The 22,649-nt window shown below is 35.3% G+C and overlaps 1 protein-coding gene across 1 annotated transcript in view; it reads right to left on the bottom strand.

The window, feature by feature from the left end:
- Positions 1-22,649, bottom strand: part of LOC150107651 (vesicle-associated membrane protein 3-like) — a 64,295-nt gene that overhangs the window by 26,061 nt on the left and 15,585 nt on the right. Inside the window, exon 4 of the mRNA XM_090392157.1 lies at positions 186-265. Coding sequence (XP_090248283.1) covers positions 186-265 — 80 coding nt within the window. The remainder of the gene's footprint in view (positions 1-185; positions 266-22,649) is intronic.

Raw genomic sequence — 22,649 nt, 5'->3', positions numbered from 1 at the left:
CTCGGAATCTAAGACCGGCACTCGATTTGATGATGCTCAATAATAAAACTTTTGAATAATCTCTTTATTAATTATATTGATATCCAAAATGTACTAGCATTTTGACTATGCTAGTACATAATCGGGAAAGAGATAAAAGAAAAAATATGATAAAAAAAAAAGGGACAAAATATGTTTAAACCAACCTTGCAGTTCTTCCACCAGAACTTTCTTTTCAGCTTTCCAGTTTTCTTTCCAAATTCGGAGGCTTCTTCTTCTAAGGCTTCTACACAGGAAAGCAAAATATATTAATAAAATGACATATACTAAAGTAGAAGAGTATATCAAAGGGGAAAAATGATCCTAAATGATGGACACTTATAATAAGGTATTGTAGTCGTGACAAAGTTGTATTGATGTTTAAATGAAAGCAGTAAAATATAATTTGAAAATCTTTAGATTCAGGTTAATAATTCTGAAATAACAAAAATCTTTTGAGAGGGCAGTTTGTCATACCGGTAAATTTTTAATGCATCTCGTTAATTTACAAATACCTATGCATTAATTCTAATCACCTGTAAATGAAATAGCTTTCTTTTTTACAAGTTAAAATTGATAAGCTAATTAAATTAATTTTAGTGAACTATAACAGCATAATCCGACGTAAAAGACGTAACAACATTTGTGTGCAGATCTGGGTGACGGACTATTTATGGATTCGAATTCGTGCTATGATCAGAGGTGTTTGTGGAAGTCTTTACTTAAAGGTGACCCATTTGGTTTCTGGAACAGGGGAACCTGATTGTCTAATATTTAGTGCACTCACTATTATAGTACGCCCACAGATAAGAGACCCTTCGACACTTCTGGGCATGTCAAAAGAAGAAGAATCCATTCCGATAATAGGGTAATCAATCCGTATTGTGGGATGTATTGTGGGAGTGTTTATTATTACACGTGGGAAAATTAATTTCTCTTTTATGATCTTTGTAGTTTTTAAAGTGGTAACTATTTTGTTTGCATAACATTGGAAAATTTTACGTATAAAGCACGTAATTTCGCTGTTAGTGACCAATTCGTACATCGCGTTATTTCTTTTTTCCCCTTCAACATGAATTGACTCTTCTTGGCAGTCTGTCAACGATAGCTCTCGCTTATGTGGTCGGACTGTACAAACTTATAGCACATTAGTACTATAAGTTTACAGCCTTTCTTGGGTATGAGTCATATAAAAATAAAACAAAGATTGAGATTATCATTAATCATGCCAGTATGAATTAGTGATACGCAGTAAACTATATATACGAATAAAATGCTATATGTTATTAGCCATATGCATTCGGTCACAGAGAGGATTGAAATGCATGCCGCCTGTAACAGTAAAATTGTTTGGTCTTCCTCATGCCTTTCTCATAGTTGTTGCTGTTGTCTGTAAATATGAGAAAAGCAATTTAATTGGTTGTTTTCTCTGTTTGAGTGGCCTGTTATGCGGGATGAAAACCTTACTACTGGCACCACAACCGTATGAGACCGGCTTCTCCATCTTAATTCGTAATGACTTTGGTTGGCTAGAATTTTGCTGCAAAGAAAGTAAAGTTAAGAAGCGAGCCAGTTAATTGTCTGTGAGCAGCCTATCTGTTTTGCAAATGTATAAAATGCTTCTATTTTACAAACATCTTACATTGTTGGAAGCTCCATAACATGAAAAGTAGGTCACAACTCCGACCAATAGGCGATAACTCAAGCATTCAAAGGCAGAAACACCAAGCGGACATGACATGGTCATGACATGACGCAGTGAGATAGGGTATTGTGGTACAACCGTACAACCCAGACATCATCCTAATAAATGAATCTCACTTAAGACCAGCAGACAACCCCAAAGTTAGATGATATCTCCTCCACAGAAACGACAGAATAAACTACAGAGGAGGTGGAACCTCAATTTTCATAAAAAGCCACATCGATCACCACTCTGTAACCAGCCCTCAACCAGAAATCTAGAGCTCACAGGTATAGTAGTAGTACCCACAACCACAGCTGGGAAACTAACACTTTATGCAGCTTACAACCCTCCATCAAAGAATCTACTACATTCAGATCTGGATGCCGTCCTGGGCAATAAAGAGCAAGTCATGATTGCCGGTGACCTAAATGCGAAACACCTTGCATGGAACAGCAAAGCCACTAACAGAAACGGCTACATCCTCTTCAGCTACTCCAGTTCAAACTATGCAGTGATGTCAGGCCCCACAGAACGAACACATCATAGTACTGTACGTATGGCACAGCCGACATACTTAACATTGCTATCCTACAAAATATTAAGCTACAGTAGAGCCTAGACTCTTTAAACGAACTGACATCCCATCACAATCCAATCCTGCTCCAGCTGGGAAAGCAAGAACAACTGCTGCCTCCCCCCCCCCACTCCTTCATCTCATGGAAAAAACTACCAGAAGTACTATCGGAACACATTGGACCTGTCCCTCACATCAGATCCATAAAAGAAATTGAAAATGCTGTCAAACGCCTGACCCAGCAAACCAACACAGCCATAAAGGTTGTCACCTCTACCAAAACTACTCTTAAGCCTAACCGACTACCCGAAGATATCATGGATTTAATTAGGGATAAAAACAAAGCAAGGAAAAGGTACCATAACACCCGTGCACCTCAAGACATAAAGATCCTCAACAAACTGAACAACGAAGTTAGAGAAGCACTTAAAGCTCACAGGAAGGAAACATGGGAAGCCAAACTAGCCTCTATATCACCCGGCGAACACTCCATCTGGAACATATTAAGAAGTCTCAGAAACAAAAATAAATCTCTTCCCCCACTCAAGTCAGACAGGGGCCTAGTACACACGGACGCAGAAAAAGCTGAAGAGATAGCAAAGAACCTAGAAAAACAGTGTAGCCCTGCATACGACAACTTGGACATCAAGCATGTCTATAAAATCCACCTCCATGTCAGATATGCACTAAAACTTACCGACACCTGCAACAACAAACCTGCAAACATCTCACCAGCGGAAATCTATGAAGTTCTAAAGAAGCTAAAGAATAAAAAAGCCACTGGCCCAGATGGCATAACAAATAGAACAATTAAACTACTGCCCCGAAGAGTTGTCGTACATCTTACCACCATAATCAACACCATGTTCAGATTTAACTCTTTCCCCACCTATTGGAAAGTCGCAGATGTGGTCCCAGTGCAAAAACCAGGTAAAGATCCACACCTGCCTGAAAGCTATCAACCCATCAGTGTAATCTCAAACTTAGGCAAAATTGCCGAACCAATCATCCTCTCCAAACTCCAAGCCTCAATAAACGAGTTAAATATCCTTCCAAAGGAACAATTTGGCTTTCGACAACATCACAGTACTATTCTACAAATTCATACGATGATTGAGTACATCACCACCGGCTACAATTGGCACCAGCATACTGGAGCAGTTTTCCTCGACATAGCAAAAGCTTTTGATAAGATATGGCACTTCGGATTACTACACAAACTCTTCTCTGCAGGCATACCATCAAGAATCGTCCACCTAATTAAATCTTACCTCCAGGACAGACACATACAAGTCAAAATAAACGGAACAGTTTCAAGTCAGCGACGGATCTCTGCGGGAGTTCCCCAAGGTTCCCTACTGGCACCGATCTTATTCTCGATATACAGTATATATGGCAGACATCCCACACAACCCAATGTCATCCATCTTAGCACTTTATGCGGATGACACAGCAGTACTTGCCAGATCTCTACGACCACATCTGATCACTAAAAACCTGCAAGAAAACCTACTACAACTAGAACAATGGTTCTCCAAATGGAGATTACAAGAGAATCCCAAAAAGAGTACAGCGATACTTTTCACCAGAAGATTGGCAACTCCCAATGGGTACCTTATCTATTCAACACCAAAATCCCCTGGCAAACAGAAACAAAATATCTTGGGGTAATTCTAGACAAAAGATTAACGTTCAACCCACACATCGAAGCCTTATGCGCGAAAGCATCTAAAACCATCGCACAACTTTACCCTCTAATGAATAGAAAAAGCAAGCTAAATACCAGAATCAAAGTACTCCTCTACCTGCTGACGATCCGCCCCATAGTGACATATGCATCTCCAGCCTGGAGCCACACATTCCAACACCAACATCCTCAGGCTACAGAGAGTGCAAAATAAGTGTTTGCGCATGATCCTGGATGCACAGTGGTTTGTAAGAAACGTCCCTTACATCTACTCCTTCCTACAAACTACAGCAGAAAAATTCATTCTTCTCAAAGATCTCTACACACCCCAACGATCTAGTTAAACAGGCAGAAAACTATGACGAAACTGACCTCTTCAAATACAAGAAGCCAAAAGCCATCCTAAATACTAGCAACAACGATTAATCTCCGTGCCCCCCAAGGGCGAGCTCACAGCTCATAAATCTTTCCTCTTCAATTCGTCCCTATCAGACAACGGGGAATAAAAAAGCATCTTGCTTCACCCTTCTGGCCAGTGATGTTATGGACGTGACATAGCATCCACTTCGTCCATGAGTTCAGACGACGACACACAGGGACGAAACGGCTCTCACTCCGTTAACACTCTCCCCGGCTCTCTTTTACCATAAACCCCCCTTCCTCAAAAAAGCAGTTTCTATTTTCAGCCCCCCCCTTTCGTCTCTTTCCCACCCTACAAAAAAAGCGCTCTGCCCACCCTTAAAAATAATATATGTATATATTATATTAAAAAAAACCCAGAGTTTTTTCAAATTAATTCTCCCACATTGCCAGCCCCCCCCACCTCCTCACTTCCCTTTTAACGGCAGAAGTATGCACATCGCAGAAAGAAGACAGGCAACAGCATCAAAGAAAAGGTATGTGCGAATTTTCTTCTATTATGCTACATACATTTGTCTCTAAAATACATCTGCAATGTCCTAAGAATTCTTGAGTAAAAAGTTAATGACATTAAAAAAAAGGGGCACTCATAAACGGGGCACTCATTAGCCGTAAAAATAATAATTTCTATTTTATAAAACTAGCATAAAAATTCCTGTTCTTTCGTAAATGACATTCCATTTCAAATATTTCAAACCAAAAATTTCGATTGTACCATCAAGCAGCTGGAGAGAAAGTCCCACTCCCATTCTTCTAGGAATGCGAATTTATTCTCTTTTAAAGAGAACGACCATGCTTAAAATCAATATTTTATCTTAAACAAAATTTTTTTTTGTTAATTTTAATTCATCTTTTCATCTTTAAGTAACATTTAATTCGAAGTTGATGTTAAGTAATCAGATTTATGTCATCATTTACACTTCATTGGCTTGAATATAATGACCACCTATCTAATAGCATGTTGGATCTCATTTGACCTAATCTGCTTGCAACCGCCTTGGCATTGATTCCACTAGACTACAGAAGATACCCTAAGGCATCTTTGACCAAGTAGAAAGAATAACGTCCCGGAAGTCAGAGACCCGGCGTAGCACGAGGATGCTGTGTTCCCCATGATCCCACAAATATTCAATAAAATTCAAAAATTCAAATATTCAGGAAAATTAGGTAACCATAGGAGCAGACAGAATGCTTGGATATGCTCTTGGAACCATACGCACCCAAGCAAGCATTGTGACACGTGGCGTCTTGCTGGGAGTCTAGATCCATCGGGCAACATTGTCACCATATAGGGAGATACTTGGACGAAACAATCCCCAGGTATGAATTAACAGTCAAGTTTATTAGATATGAGAGAACTCAGCAAGGTTCATGAGAACTATCTCCATACCAGGATGCTGCCACCATCGGCATGTATCCGGCAACCGTGCAGGCTGGTTGCAGCTGTTCAATTGCGTAGCGGCGAATGTGGACACATTCTGTATGATTGAGCAGGAACCTTAATTCAACAGACTTGAATCAGGAGACCTCTGGTTATCCAGTTTCCAGTCATGGTGCTTCCATATCTGTTGCAGGAGGAGATGTCGATGACAATCTGTAAACATGGGCACATGCGCAGGTCTCCTACTTCTGAGATCTATTCCACAAGAGCGTCCGTCCTGTTCTGTGCTCGGATATATTTCTCCGTTCTCCCTAGTTGTAGTTTGCTGCTAACTGACGTTTCACCAGCCGTCGATGGCTTGGACATCACGTACCAAGCAATGCGATATCCAAGCCTGTCAACCAGTAATGGTTACCCCTTTTTCAGCACGTTGGGTGGACATCTGTTGGGTCATTCTTAGCCATACGTTTCTTCCGTGCCTTCCAAATGCCTACAGTCCTGTCCATTACTAAGATGGTGGTGCCTGCTTTTCTCGCGCTAACCACCATTCTCCGTTCACACTTTGATTTCCTTCCCTTTTTTTATATTGCACTAGTTTGTACTCACGAACTGATACACGTGGTCCATGCAGTCTGTTTGTATGTCTGCGCAGTTCTGTAGCTTCATTTTTTTCGCTTTGGAACTCATCCATTCGCGGCAACAGGGGTGGACATAACGTCTTGTTCACGAGTATATATGAACATGAAATAATTTTCCCGAGATTTCTGAAAATTATTACTTGTCTTCTAAAATTTATCAGAACACCAGTGGAATATATTTGTTAAATATTTCAGCTGTAATGAGAATGAAATGTTATTGTTTCACTGTAGTGATTTTCTTTTTATTGCAATCGCTTAAATATACATTTGTCAACGTAGAAATTGTTATTTGATTAATCATGCAAGACAACTCTCATTAATTCCCTTAATTGTATAAAACGTTGGTCTTGATCATATTAATAGTCGGTCGTATTCGTCTGAATGTGACTTACTGGATATTACGAGTCAGTTCTGTTCCACAAACAACATAGTGCATTCACTAGTCACTGTCGTGATTATCACGATTTATGTTTCATTCAACTTGTCATATAACTGAATAGTACTGTAATAAAAATAATCCAAATATTTACGTATGCAATTATAAATGGAAAGCAGCAATTTATTTAGAAAGAATCAGAATATTCGCAGTCTTTTGCAACCACTGGTCGTACAGAAAAAATGGGATAACGTATAAATTGATTCAATCGAGTGATCTGCCATGAACAAGAAGACAGATCGTTGATCTCTAATTAAAGTTCATATGAACTAGAACTGTATCGCTCAAAAGCCGCCATTTCATCGTTCATTATCGGTCAAGCTCAGTAAATTTAAGTGTTCATTTGGTCATCCTGCCCAAATGCATTAATGTTCGATACATTCTCCACAGAAGAGTGATTCTGTATTGCAGAAGATCCTTGTGTAGCTGCTAGTTCTCGATTAGAATGACTTATAATTCCATTCTATTCACCAGTGAGGTCTTTTTGATGATTTCAGAAAATGATTTCACAGTTATCGATGTTCAGAGCAGATAATTAATTTGTTTTTCACTTCTGGAAGAAATTCATGTTTGTAACCGCACACGTCAACAGACTCGATCTTCGAACAACACAAACGCGTCGCAAGTGAGGATGGGAACAACGCCTTTCTTTATCCCCCCCCCCTCAGAAATACACTCAACTACTTGTGGCAAAGAAAATAGCCCAGAACGACTGCCTGCTGATTTCTAAAAGGTTAGGACTAAAATAGTGCCAACTACTTCATTTATGAGGATGAAAAGTCACCAGAGGACTTAAATATTACGGGATAATGGAAAATACATGTAAAGAGTTTGTTTAGGCAACACTTGGTATTGCGACCGCTCTGAACGTTCTTCTTTCGGTAGCATTTATGGACCTCGACTATATTATGTAATCATGCGTAAACAAATTTTTCCAGAATTCAAAATTTATAAACGTACCAGGGCATCAGAAAGTCACGACTTTAAGAATGTTTGCAATATAGAAGGAGGTTTAAAATAAACAGTGAATGTTGTAGTTTAAAACTCTTTTTTTTTTTTCAATTTTTATTATTATTCTAGGAAGGAGAAAAACCAATACAGATACGACTTTACTAGGTACCAATGACGGCATTCCGAAAGTCTCTGTGCACACTTGGGCATTGTGCTAAAATAAGAACACGAACAAATAACACACGTAGCACAGAAACAGCAGGAATACTTGAGAGTTATTCAACCGAGTCACGTAGAATGTATTGACAGATATTACAGAGTGTGCTGCTCCAGAGAGATTGATGTACGGTAAACACGGTATTTTAAAAGAAATCATAAGACATTTCTCAGAAAGCCTGAAAATCCTCACGAAGACCCCGAGCATGTTGTATCAGAAATATTTGAAGAAGACATATAGATTATTAGCGTCAAGACAGATTTCGAACGTTAAAAATACATTTATATTGCGAAAAGTCGAATAATAAAAACAGTACTTTTATTCTTGTGACAAAAAGAATTTTGCTTTGACTGTGAAAGTGCATACACTGTTAAAAAGAATAAAATAAAATAAAATTTCAGTAGTCATTAACAATATTATATCCAAGCAAGCATGTCTGTATGATTCAATAAAAATATTTGACTTGACAATGCATTTTTAAAATAGATTATTCAACAAGAACTCATTCTTTTTTCAGCAAAAATTAATAGTTAATATGCATTTCCCAGCTACTTTGTGCAATGGTAAATTTTATTTTCATTGAATGCACCCCTATAAGCAGGTTTTAGCTGTGTATGCTTTATCGATTATTTTACGAGTAGATAAGCAACCACTGTCTGCAATAGTTTTCAGATTCCTACAATTTCTTTCTAATTTACCGACATAGTTTCAATATTCCTATTCGTTAAGTGATTTAAACTTAACGTATAAGTATTTGTGCCAAAAATTATTTAGAAAAACATGTAACTTCTCTATAATAAATTAAAGTTGAACTCAGGAAAATTAAATAAATTGAAAACATTACTTTTTTTTGAAAAATTTCGAAAATTAGAACGCCATCTATGAGGCAGATGCGGACCTATCATACATTTTCTAACTCAGATAAGTGTGCTAAATTGAATAAGATTATTCAGTGAATCAAGTATGATATCCTAGTTTGTACAATCGTAATGCGATTTTGACTCAAGAATTAAGAAAATCCCTTGTGGTATTTTAAGTGTATCATTTATTTATATTCTTAATTTCGATTGGATACATTATTTTTTTACGATATGAGCGATGTCTTTTATCTTAATAATTGATTCAGAACAGTGTCTCAATGCAGTTTTTGTGATTACACTAAGTATGGACATTTTTTACATTTTTAGAGCTTTTTTTTATTATTACTTCTCAGCACTGCAGTTACCTACTTTACTCCATATATAATAATCTCAATTTAAAGGCAATGAACAAACAAAAAATGATCTAATTATTTTCTTGACTCACTTAAATGTTTTTTACTACTAAACAAAACAAAAAAGGTAAAGAAAGAAGTCTCTCATATGAAACTTATATACGTATTAAGCTTTTATACTAAACTTTTAGAAAAATTAAATTTATAAATGAATTAGAAGTTATAAAGAGTATTTTTTATTTGTAATAAAATATTTTATTACACAAGTCTTTTAATACAAAAGTTTTAATATTTTATTACATTAGAGTTACTGGTAACAATGAACTCAACTTTCAGCAATAACTAAGGACGAACTCGGTTGCCTACCGATTTCGAAAGGTTAGTTAGGACCAAAAAGGCGTAAATAATCTACTCTCTTTGCGCATTTGAAAGGCACTGAAGATTTTATTATTTTATGTATAATTCCGTAACATGAACTGCATTAAGCTACTTTTAGGTTTTCGGAATTTTTATTTGTTTCCCTGTGATTGGATGATAAGGTTTTATCATTAGTTCTTTAAATATTCAAGTCCTAATATTCAAGATGGAAAACATCGTAAGATTTTTAAAGACAAACTAAAGATTAGCATAAAAGAATGCAGAGAGACAGTTTAATTCATTCAAAATGAACAGTCAGATTTGTTATTGCATTCAGTTTGCTGAAAATAAACGTATAAGTTTTATATTTTTTTATTGATCCATTTATGGACTCTTAGAAGCATTATTTCGTTATTAAAAAATATAAAAAATATACGTTTATTTTCAGCAAACTAAAATAAAATCAATAATAAAAGAGAGAAAGAGGTGATTTATTATTATTATTATTATTATTATTATTATTATTTATATTATTTCTGGGAAAACTCCCATGTTATTATTATTATTATATACGTGTAGGCAGACAGATGCACGTACGCTGTATCGCTGCTCCTGGTTTTATAGGTTTAAAGTGTTAATTAACTCATGTTTCTAACTTGAAAGTGCTACTATTTAATTTTACTAGTCACGCTGAAGACAGGGACGTTCAAATTACCAAAATCGGATAAGTAAGATTCAAATTTTCAGTGTTGGAAGTTCATAGAGTGTACTGCAGTCGCCAGCCAATGAAGAACAAAGGACGTCACCATTTTAAAAGTCGCACTATAGTCGCTACCGGGAAGAAAGGCTAAAGGTCACCGAGACAGCGAAGTTCAAGCAAAATGAGCTGTAACAAATGCAAAAAGCCATTAAGCGATGAAGGGGACGGGCCGCAGTGTTCCGGATGTAACAAAAAACAACACTTCCACTGTTCAGGGATCTCAGAAAGCACGTGGAAAGCAAAAGGAGCTGTGAAACGGACCGGATGGCGATGTCAACAGTACCGTGAGAAAACGACGAACAAAGACCAGATACCAAAGAAAAGTAACGACGCACATCAAGGTAAGCCACTACCTGATCCTAAAATTATAGATAACTTTGATTCATTTAAACTCATGGTGAAAGACTTATTAAATGCGAACATGGAACAAATTAACAAAAAATTCGAGGAGTATGAACATTACATACAGTTCAATAACGAGACCTCTGAAGAAATGTTAGGAACCATGCGAGAAATAAAGACGAAATTAACGGTAGCGATAGAAACGCAAGAAACACTCCAACGCGAAAATCAAGAATTGCAGAAAGAAGTAAACACTCTCAAATGGAACACATGCTACAAAAAGAAAGAAAAAAATAACTTCAAATTGAGGGAATAACGAAAGAAAATACAGAAGACTTAAGCAAGATAATGCAACTGATCGGCAGCAAAATTGGAATTCAAATCGCAACCACAGATATCACCTATATCAACCGAGGCCCACAAAAAATAAAGAGAGACCACCACCAATCATCGCTCGTTTTACCAACAGAAATCTGAGAGACTCCATTCTTACAGCAAGCAAGAAAACAAGGCCGACAACAACGATCCTAACTGATAAGAAACTCCCAACACCAATCTATATAACGGAACACTGGACTCCATACTTCAAAAATCTTCTATACTAAGGCAAGGAAGACAAAAACAGAGAAAAACTACAAGTTCCCGTGGACAAAGAATTCCCAGATATTTCTGAGAAAGAATGAAAACACTCGAGTATACATAATTATAAGTGAAACCGACTTGCACAGCCTACCAATATAAAACACTAACTCTTTACATCCTTAAGAATAAAATTAGAACTCATTTAAAAACTATATAATGGAGATCACAAACATAGGCGAATATATCCAGTCAGGAAACATAAACTTCAAGGTCTTTGACTCTTTGAAGAAATGGTCAGACAACATTTCCACCAACACCAACTTCATAATCATACACACAAACATAAGAAGTATAAAAAAACACTGGCTTACATTGATAACACAGCTCAATTATACCATGATAAACATAGATACGCTAATACAATAAACGACACAGAAATGTACGCATACAACATAAATAATTATCAAACCTACAACTTATGTAGACCAAACAAAAGAGGAGGTGGCATTGTGGCATTTATCAAAGAAAAATACAATGTGACAGAAAAACAAACTCATTTCGAACATGCGGAAACACTAATTTTGGAACTCACAAATAGCCACAATAGTATCAAATACACAATATGCACAATATACAGACCCCCAGATAATAATCCACTCAGTTTTCTTTACGAGTCAGAAACATGGCTAAGCGGCATCGAACCGCGTACAACACACAGGCTCATCCTAATAGGAGACATTAACATAAATACTCTAGACCACGCTTCCTCAACCTCTAACACATATTTTGATATACTAAGTCAGTACAACATAAACCCTACCATTAACTCCCCAACAAGAGAAGAAATACTCAATAACTAACTAACACAATCATGCATTGATCATATCAACATACGAGCTCCCATCCATACATATACATCATCAGTAATTAACGTAAAAATTGCCGATCACTACTTTGTCTCAACTTCGTTTTATTACGTTTCCTACCCCCCCCGCCTTCCACGCCCACAAAAGTCGACAGAACTCGATCATATAAAGAGCATTGTCGATAACCAAGTAAAAAATACAGACTGGAATTGCATACTTAAAATAAACGATCCTGTAACATTATACGAGAAATTTCAAATAAAGTTCACAGAAATATACAAAAAAGCAACAAAACCTACACAAACTAGGCGACAAACAGACAACAATCCATGGATAAATGACGACATACTAAATACTATTACTGAAAAAGAAAACCTATGGAAAAAACTTAAAAAGTCACCCAGCAACACACATTTACAAACTTTATACAAAAACACAAGAAATAAACTAACAACAAAAATTCGTAGGCAAAAAGACGCTACTACTTCCAAAAATTCATGGAATATAACGACAACATTAAGCAAACATGGGCTACACTCAACGAATTAGTAACCCGAGAAAAGAAAACTTCAGCACAAGATTTTATTGCAAAAAGCTTCGGTCAGGACACAAACCAAGAGGAACTAGCAGACTCATTCAATCATGCTTTCACAAACAACATCACACAACTCAAAAAAGACAAACTACCAATGATCAACAAAAAACTACCAACACAAAGTCAACAACAAACGATGTATTTTCCACCCATAACAAAACAGGAACTGAAAGAAGCACTCCTAAAACTAAAACCAAAGACCACTCCAGGAATAGACAAAATAAGACTCACAGACCTTATAACACACTTTGAACAAATAAATCCAATACTTTCGAAACTCGTGAACATAATATTCGACACAGGCAGTATTCTACAACAACTAAAAACTGCAGTAATTACGCCAATATACAAACACGGCAAAAGTCTATACAAATACATCAAACAGCCACCTAACAAAATTAGAAACACTACACAGGAAAATCGTGTCAACAGTGATCTGGACACCTTAGACGCAACAATCAATATCCGACAAGCACATGGCGATACACAGAATTCTGAGCATTAAAAACCTGAAACACTACATGACATTAACAAGGAATCACTTCAACATTATCTATCGAAATAACAGAGACACATATCGTATAACACGACCTACAACAACTCTCTACATCCCCACACCCTTCAACAACTCATACGGTTCTTTTGTGAGATTACATCAGATACCCACGCAACTCAACAACCTACCAAGAAAGTTAAAACACGTAGATAACTACAGAACATTAAAAAACGAACTCTGGAAAATATACCAACAAAGTTAAGAAACCATTAACACTAATATACACATCACAAATCACTAGCATCCAATGCCTACATCCCATACATAAACAGTAGCAACAACACAAATAGTGACGTCTAAATCCCACTCTCTTCATAAAAGCTAACCCAAGCTTCGAAGTAGGTGGGATTAACTTGCCTCACCCATCTACAAGTAATCCTTATAAGCAAATGCAGAAATTTGTGTGTATAATCATTCTTTCTCAAACTTAAAAAAAAAATAATAAAATAAAAATAAAATAAAAAAATAAAAAATTACACAAAAAAATTTGTATAATCTTCATTGTTAATATTAAAAGAACATGTGTTGTAAATACATAATATAAAGGCAAAAAAGTATTATTAAAAATTTTAATTGAAATCCAATGTAGGAATTGCAGCACTTAGTGCTGAACTCTGTAAAATTATAAGATGCACTGTCACACAAGATGTTTATTGTATGTATAAATATTTTAGCAGTCAATAAATATATTAAAAAAAATTATCATCATCATCATCATTAGATAACCATGCAGTTTTACTTGCGATTGAACGGCCCTTGCTAGCTAGGTCATGCATTATTACTTGAATGAAGGAAATGAAGGGAGATTGCAAGTAAAAGAAAAAAAAAAGTTAAGAAGCTAGGAGACGCTAAAAAGTTGTCCTAATATAACATACTGTCCCATTCACTCCCTCCTATTTCTCTCTCTCTCTATTTCCTCTTCTTTGAGTTCATCTTCATTTCTTCCTTCCATTTAAACCCACCCTAATATCGCAAGCTAGCATGAACTGCCTAATCTTAGGTAAGACAGGTCCTTCTTTCTCATTTATTAATGATTTTATTTTTCTGAAAGGCTTGGCTCTCAGAAAAAATATCCACTCCTTATCTTCAATAAACGTTTGTAATGTTTTTTGAATGTCTATGAATCGGCATGTATTATTATAATAAACAATTTAATATTACTGTATTAAAATCTAACAAATTCAAACTCATATATATTCAACTGCCTTTGTATAACATTAGATAAATGAAGGATCTATATTGATTCTAGTATATTTTTTCATTACACAAATGCCTATTAGAATTATTCCATATATTGATAGCACACTACAAAAAAAAAAAGAAATTTAATACAGATGGAAGAATAGTGTACATTGTTGTTCATGAAATGCATTAGCACTACCAAATGATAAACATATCCAATATATCATACATTTAAACAGACATTGTCTTTTAAGTGGATTTTGGTTTAGCTTTCAAGCGGAATGATGGATTGGGTTTTCGAAACTGATGAAGTGTGCTCATGTGGGCACCCAATATATCATTATTCTAAAATGAAGTGCTTGTAGCTACAGCGACGAAATGTTCAAATAAAGGGAAAAAAAGGTTTGGAGACAGAGAAAAAAAAATGATTAGCGTTATCTAAATGCCGTTTGAGTATTAATTTTAATTCAGTGACTGAAGATATTTAAGTATAACGGGAGGAAAATCAGTTTAATTCTCTCTGTATAAAAAACATTATACGCAGGTGGCAGCCATGTATTGTAATGAGTAAATTATTAACCACGAAAAAAAGAAAGATTTTAACCACATCTGACTTTCTCTCTTGCATGCGAGCGCTCAGTACGGTACAAATTTAGCAGCATATTACCTCTTTTAGTAGAGAGATCCAAGGAAAATTAAGGAAACTACGTTTATTCATTTGTTACAGATTACTAATGATCTGAGAATGATGCTAAATGAAAAATCCATGTGTGATAAAGTAGATGCTTTTTCCCATTACCCCTTAGCTTTAATTTTTTAAACTAGAAACTTATGATCAGGCGAGCTGAAAATCTCATTATGAAAATAGTGTAGTATTCAATGCAGTCTACGGTCACTTATTTCCTGAACGACAAAAGATGTGATAAAAAATCAGCTTGCCAGATGTGTTAAAGTAAAAAAAAATGTCTGAAGCAATTCATACCTAAATTTATACCATCATCATTTTGAGAGAGAGAGAGAGAGAGTTACGATTTTTGTCGTATCGTTCTGACGGGATTTTAAGTATGCATTTCTTTTATTTGAATGACGTTCCATCCTTATACGTAAAGGCACACAACTTTGTTTTTGACATAAAACGGATTTAATATGAGCAAGCAGAGTTTAAATTTCAAACTTTGCAAATTTCAACAAAGTTTAGGCATTATTCGAAAAAATTTGCTGGACCATATACTGATATCTGAAAACTAAATCTAAAATCTAAAATTTGAAAACACTTTTGGGAAATAACTTATGGAAGTGAAATCACACAAACTTTAATATTAGGTTCAGTTTGTTAACAGCTTACAAGAAAAGTTGATGTTACGTTATCTTGGAATACGTTAAAATCCATCGAATCATTTTTCTTTTTTCTTTCTTTCTTTTTTTTTAAACTGGAAGTTTTTCAATAAATATTTCTTTCTAGGGATTTTAAATTTTGATTTATTTGTAAATTGGCTTCTGTGAAAACGCTCGATTTTCACACTTCAAGCACTAATCGTGTTTAGAAGACTTACTTTTAAGTTATTAAGTGAAGTTCGTCTGCTATTTTGATTGCCATCCATATGTCCATTATGGTGGTGCTAATATCGTTATATGTACGCTGTAAAATTTCGAAGACATGAAAAATAGAAATAAAATAAAATCCCTTTGCTAAGTGACTCAGTGGTAGTATATAGTTTAAAAAGTTCAGCTTTTTTCAAAAGCACATGTCGGAAATAAATAAATAATAAACTAAATTATTAAGCTGATGCAAAACAGATGCCGATTATCGTATTCTAATAAGACCTCTAATCGAAATTTCGAAAGGTTTGAATTTCGTGCATATATTCGGCTTTGAAATAATGTTGGATGTCTAGATAATAAAAAAAAATACAATTCCAGATTCCACTTGCCGAAATTGAAGTTCTTTCCAAAACATCATTCACTATTACGATACCCAGAAATTATTTACAACAGAGAATTACAGGAAATGATTGAAGTTAATTGGCTGCCAGTATTATCAATATAGTTTTGTATTTATATTTGTATATTTGCAGTTTTGTATTTATATTTGTTTATTTCCATTTTTGTATTTATATTTGTTGATTTGCATTTTTGTATTTATATTTGTATATTTGTATTAATCACAGTAGCTATTATCAATGTCTTAAAAAAGTGCAAGTAAAGAGGGAAATATAACAAAACTGGAACAAATGTACACGCTAATAATTATTACTTTCAGTTACTTTATCAGAAACATTAATTTTTAAAGCAAACTGGTAATTTCATATTTATAAACTATGAAATTTGGTTATGAATTTGAATTCCCCGATATTAGTGAGATTATATATCTACTCTCTCTATATAAAAAGATAAGCTGAAATTTGAAACGTTTTTATGTCATGTTTTTTTTTTCTCCAGCTACCAGCGCGGAACTCGGGTGGTTAGGGGCCGTAGGCTCCAAGGGGGGAGGGGACAGATCCTTCTAGTATATATACAGGGTGTTCGGGATAAATTTGACAGTTTCGTAAGGAAAAAGAAAATCTTCTTTGTATCTATTAAATTTAATGAATTGACAAAAAAACATTACAGGCAGAGTTAATTACAATACTATCAACAAGATTTACTCAAAATAACCCTCATTAGCATCGATCACAGCTTAAATTCTGCTTCGGAACCTCGAACAAGCTGATGCTACAGTCTCCCTGGGAAGGGCCGCAAAAACTGTTTTAATTTTATCCATTAACTGGGCTTTTGTATTACTGGAAGTGCGATTGGTGTCTTTTTCAACTGCGCCCCATACAAAATAATCCATGGGGTTAAGGTCTGGGGAGTTTGGAGGCCAAACATTTGGACTGGTGAAGTCGTAGAAATTTTCAGACAACCATTTTTGACTTTTCCCAGAGGTGTGGCAAGGGGCCGAATCCTGCTGCCATACATACGGCCTACCATTGGCTACCCTTGTTATCCAGGGCTTGACTACAGTTAGCAACTCCACGAACAAAGCCCGAATTCCAATGCCAGGGTTCTTCAACACCTGTTCCTGCAGATTTGCGAGGAATTCTGCTGTACGAACGCAATCAGATCGTCTGCTAGGGATCTTTCTTCTTGCTACATCCTCGTAGTCACCATTGCAAGTCTCTAGTTCATGCCTAATTGTTTTTACTGTATTCAGGGAGCATTGGGCAGCAGTCGTAATATCCTTATTTTGATGGCAGGCACGAATCATCATGATACAAGTTATTCTCTTCCATGATTCAGGTGGGTTCCAGCTATCCATCCTTTCTGACATCTTGTATATGAATGAAGAAGGGTCCAAACTTTTAAATGAAGAGAAGTGTGTGTTAATACATGTAACTTACGGAAAAATATAATTAATTATAAATATGTCAAATTTATCCCAAACACCCTGTATAATGTCTCTCTTCACTGTGTGGCGCTTAATTAATTTTAGTGATAACTTATTTAATCTTAGTGATAGCCTTGGGCCATCTATCCCTGATTGGGTACCAATGGAGATTGAACTGCCCACTCAGTCTCCAAAAGTTAGATAGGGCTATAAATGGCCTCGCCTACTCCCTATTCGGAAATAAAAAGATGATATATATATATATATATATATATATATATATATATATATATATATATATATATATATATATATATATATATATATATATAAATATAAATAAATATATATATTTAAAATTTATCTGAAATTTATCAGTAAGTGTGAGACCGCTTCCTGGTGACTGGTGGCTACAAGTGCCTTAAAAGTTTCATGTTTAGTCTCTAGAGCAGCAAAACCCTTAACTCATCTGGGTATTAATACCAATCCAAGTTTATAATCTTCGTAGGTAGTATTCCAATAGAAACGCATAATTCTTTGTAGGCATCTTCTGAAAGTGAGAAACATTACTTGAATTAAAGGATTAAAGATGATATATAAACCAGAAAGCTGTGGCATCTGAATTTTGAGTAAGCCAACAAAATATTAGACCAAAATGAATGTAAAAGCCTGAAAGAGGGAATCTTTTGTCTTTCACTCACGAAAGGTTATCAACTTAGAGTATATTATTACCTTGGGCCGACTTGAATGAATAGGTTCCTGTTAACTGTGGTGCTGAAGCAAGGGTTTTGGTACCTACGCTCTTATCAGATCATTAGAAGGTTTAACAAGTTATTTCCTTACTGTTGTACCATTTGCTTAACACAGATTCTACAAGTGAGGTTTCTCCACCAAAACACCGACGAAGAATACATTTTGTCTTCTAATCTTCTCTCAGTATCGACAATGTGTTTTAGTTGGAAAAATTTAGGTTCCAATATCGTCTAGGTCGCTAAGAACCATTATAAGACTTTTTCAATTGAAGATAAGTTACTCGATCTCACACGGAGATGACAAACACTTTTTCCCCGAAACTTGGCTTTTTCATTCAGCATAACAGACAAAACAGCAAAAGAACACTCGATTACCGTACACAATACCTACACTTTACTTATTGACTTAGTTGCTTCAATCTTAATTTCAAACCAACATCGTTTCTATTGGTAATGTTAATTTATGCTTCAATTTTTGAAGCATAAATGAACATGGAAATGGGAGATAGTACAAAAAATTAAGCTTGATATAAGAGATGGGCACACACATTTTACAATTTCGGTTGCCGGAAAATCGCAAACGCAAACAACAAGCATTATTAGATCTTTTATAGAAACGTGTGGTAGGTATATGATATTTTAGTCCTATACAACTTTTGGAGACTGGGAAAAGTTATTTATATCCCTTGACCAATAAGAGATAGCTGTCCCAATACCGGCAGTGATTTTAATAGGTATCCGAGAAAAAGAGTAATTAAGACAACTGCCGCCATTTCTTGGTCCTTAACACTATATTTCTTGCCTGCAATAATACAAGTTCTACTGATTTTCATAAGCTGTGGGATTAAAACCCTGAATTTCAGGGAGAAAAAAAAAACCCTGTTTGCCCGTACTGTAGATCGACTAACTCGGAAACTGTCAAAGAAAGTCACCTGGTTTGTGACAAGAATCGAACTTTAAAAAAAAAGGGAGATTGTCAAATAATAAATAATGCTTGGAAATATAATGAACAAAATAATTTTAATAAATAGTATTGAAATAATAAAAATAATATGCGCTCTTCAAAAGATCTATAATGCAAAAGATTTTCGTAAGGATTATTATAAAAAAATGCATAGGCGATTATTCAAAAATGATTTTTTTGAATGAACTTTGATAGTTCCTTCAATATAATAATCCTTCACTCCTTGTTATAATCCATCACTAGGAAAAGCTAGTGATGATTCTGTGCTGACTAGATGGAGTTTAATAAAACTGATATTTAGGATCTCTACTATAATTTCTCGGTTTCTGTCAATCACGATATGAATTGGATCATTTTAATGAAAAAAATTAGATAAATTAAGTAACAAAACTCGATGTTTTCAATACGTAAGTCAAAATTATATTGGAAAGGATTTCATAGGCGATATACAGCTATTTTCTAGTGATGTAAAGATAGGTAGGGTAATCAGGAATGCTATGCTGATATGAAGTACCGGCAAAATGACTTGAATAGGCTGGAATTGTGGGCATGGGAAAATGGATGTGAGTTCAATGTCAGTAAATGCAAATTCATTCACTTCAGCGTGCTTAGATATCCAATGTCGTATTATATTGGTGGTATAATGCTAGAAGAAACTGATCATGCTAAGGATCCTGGAGTTTTAGTAGATAGCAAGTTGAAGTTCAGGGGCAAAGATTACAAATACAACTCAAAAGATAATGGCAATGCTGAAGAGATCGTTCACATCTAAAGATGAGGATGCCATTTTTGACTCTTTACAAGGCCTTGATAAGACCTCACTTGGACTATTGTGCGCTGGTCAGGTAACCTGGTTTCCATTGTGAATGCGATATATTGGAGAGAGTGCGAAGGAGAGTGTAAAAATGATATGAGGATTGTTGAATACTGATTATGAAGACAGATTGAGAATTTGTAAACTGCAGGCACTAGCAGTTTACAAAAGAGAAAGAGGAGAAAGAGGGGTGATATGATTGAGACGTACAAACTTCTGAAAGGGTCATACAGGATTTCAGTTGATGGAATTTGTTATTTTATGGAGGGTGAGGAAAGGACAAGTGGGCATCCTTGGAAGCTGAGAGCGAATTCCGCTAAGAAGGGGGGGGGGGAGCTAGATATTTCTTCCATATATGGTGGTGCGTGATTGGAATGGATTGCCATTGGATGTTGTGAGTTCAAGCAGTGTGAATGAATTCATGAATAAGTATGATAGCTAGTGCGCGTAGTATGTGGGCTCCATCGATCAGTCACTGCCGATCTAGAGGTCTCTCTTAATAATAATAATAATAATAATAATAATAATAATAATAATGACTCTAGGTTCAGTTACAATGACGAATAATATACAAAGGATACAGTTAATTTACGAAAGGGAGGTTTTTTTAATGACTGTCCAATTATTTTCTTCCTAGTTATTTCTAATATGCTGTTTGTATTTAATTTATTCATAATGCGAATTAGAACATTGGGTTGGATTGTATTTTAAATTACTTCTGAACAACAACAGGTCGAAGAAGCAAATAAAAATGGGACAGATAGTTATTTAGGGTGCAAAACTCCTGACACCTTGGTTTAAAGTTAGAATAAATTGCAAGTTATATACTAACTTTTATTTTACTCTCTCTCTCTTTTCGATCGTTTTTGAACATGCTTGTATGATATTTATGAAAACGAATGGTATTTTCTTATTCATGACAAGCAATATTGATTTTCATTTGTCAACTTAGCTTTCGTTATGTACAAAATTTAAGTGCACATTGCGGTTTATTTAATCTTAGAAATTTCTTTTTAAAATTAAGGTGAATTAACCTTCTTCCCATTGAGTAACCTGGCTAGATATAATTAACTTGGAACAAGCTACTTCACTGGTAGTCATTTTACATCATACATACATGAGATTATAGTACAAAAGAGATGGTACAAAAGAAGCAGACATCTAGAAAGGCTTTATATTAAGCTAGTGCAACATCCGCATAACAGCCATGCAATATTGTTCACAGCGGCAGGTAGAGAGTTCATCATCTTATAACAAAAGAAGCTAAAATTAATGTGTCTAAAGAAAATTATTTGCAGTGGTAGCCAGCAAGGACTTTTTGTTTTATACGGAGGATTTTTTGAAGATTTCGTATTACAATATTGCAGATACATTTTGTTAATGATGCAGTTTCTCATAAGGATAGAACATTAAGATATTTGTTTCATGCAGTGGCAGTTGATCACCGCTATTTTTGAGGTTCATTACACACACACACACACACACACACACACACACACACACACACACACACACACACACACACACACACACACACACACACACACACACACACACACACACACACACACACACACACACACACACACACACACACACACACACACAAATATACATATATATAACACAAAGCGAATCTTGGAATTAATAGAATATTATCACACATATTTTAATCTGAATAATGATTTTAGCAATTGAATTTTTTTAATCTCAGTTATTAATATCAACCTCACGTGTGAGGGCTACAAAACTTTTAAAATATCAATGAAGACATCATATTTTTCCTTAACCAGTTTACGGCATACGATATGTGGAAAAGTGATTAAGGATAAAGAGGGAACTGCGATACGTGTTTCTTGAAAGGCAGGAGGTCGTTGTCCTTGGGAAAGCAGTCTGAGGAAGGCTTTTCCAAAGAACAGAGGTAGATGGAAGAATAATTTTTTATTTCAATCCCATCCACAAAAGGGTGCAAAGCTATAATACATTAGTACAACTGACGGTCTAATGGTTAAGATAATTCGGGAACGCTGCTCTAGAGGCCAAATGTGGAACTTTTCTAAGCCAATTCAGGCCTACAATAAGTAGGCTATGGTAGTTTCCCACCTGGTAATGAAATTAATTTACCACATAAAAATATTCACCAAACATCTATGCCCACAACAGGATTGGAATTCACATTATATTGGCCGGAGATCAGCGCTATCTATTCTGCTAACCAGGTTGCCATTTTCTCAGGCTAAGTCCAACTTTATAACATTTTAATTATCTATTAAAACATTAATGGAAATAT

This window comes from Typopeltis vanoorti, chromosome 4 (assembly GCF_054136105.1).
Source record: "Typopeltis vanoorti isolate ZY-2024b chromosome 4, IOZ_Tvanoo_1.0, whole genome shotgun sequence".
Lineage (NCBI taxonomy): Eukaryota > Metazoa > Arthropoda > Arachnida > Uropygi > Thelyphonidae > Typopeltis > Typopeltis vanoorti.
This window is presented reverse-complemented; position numbering and strand designations above follow the sequence as displayed.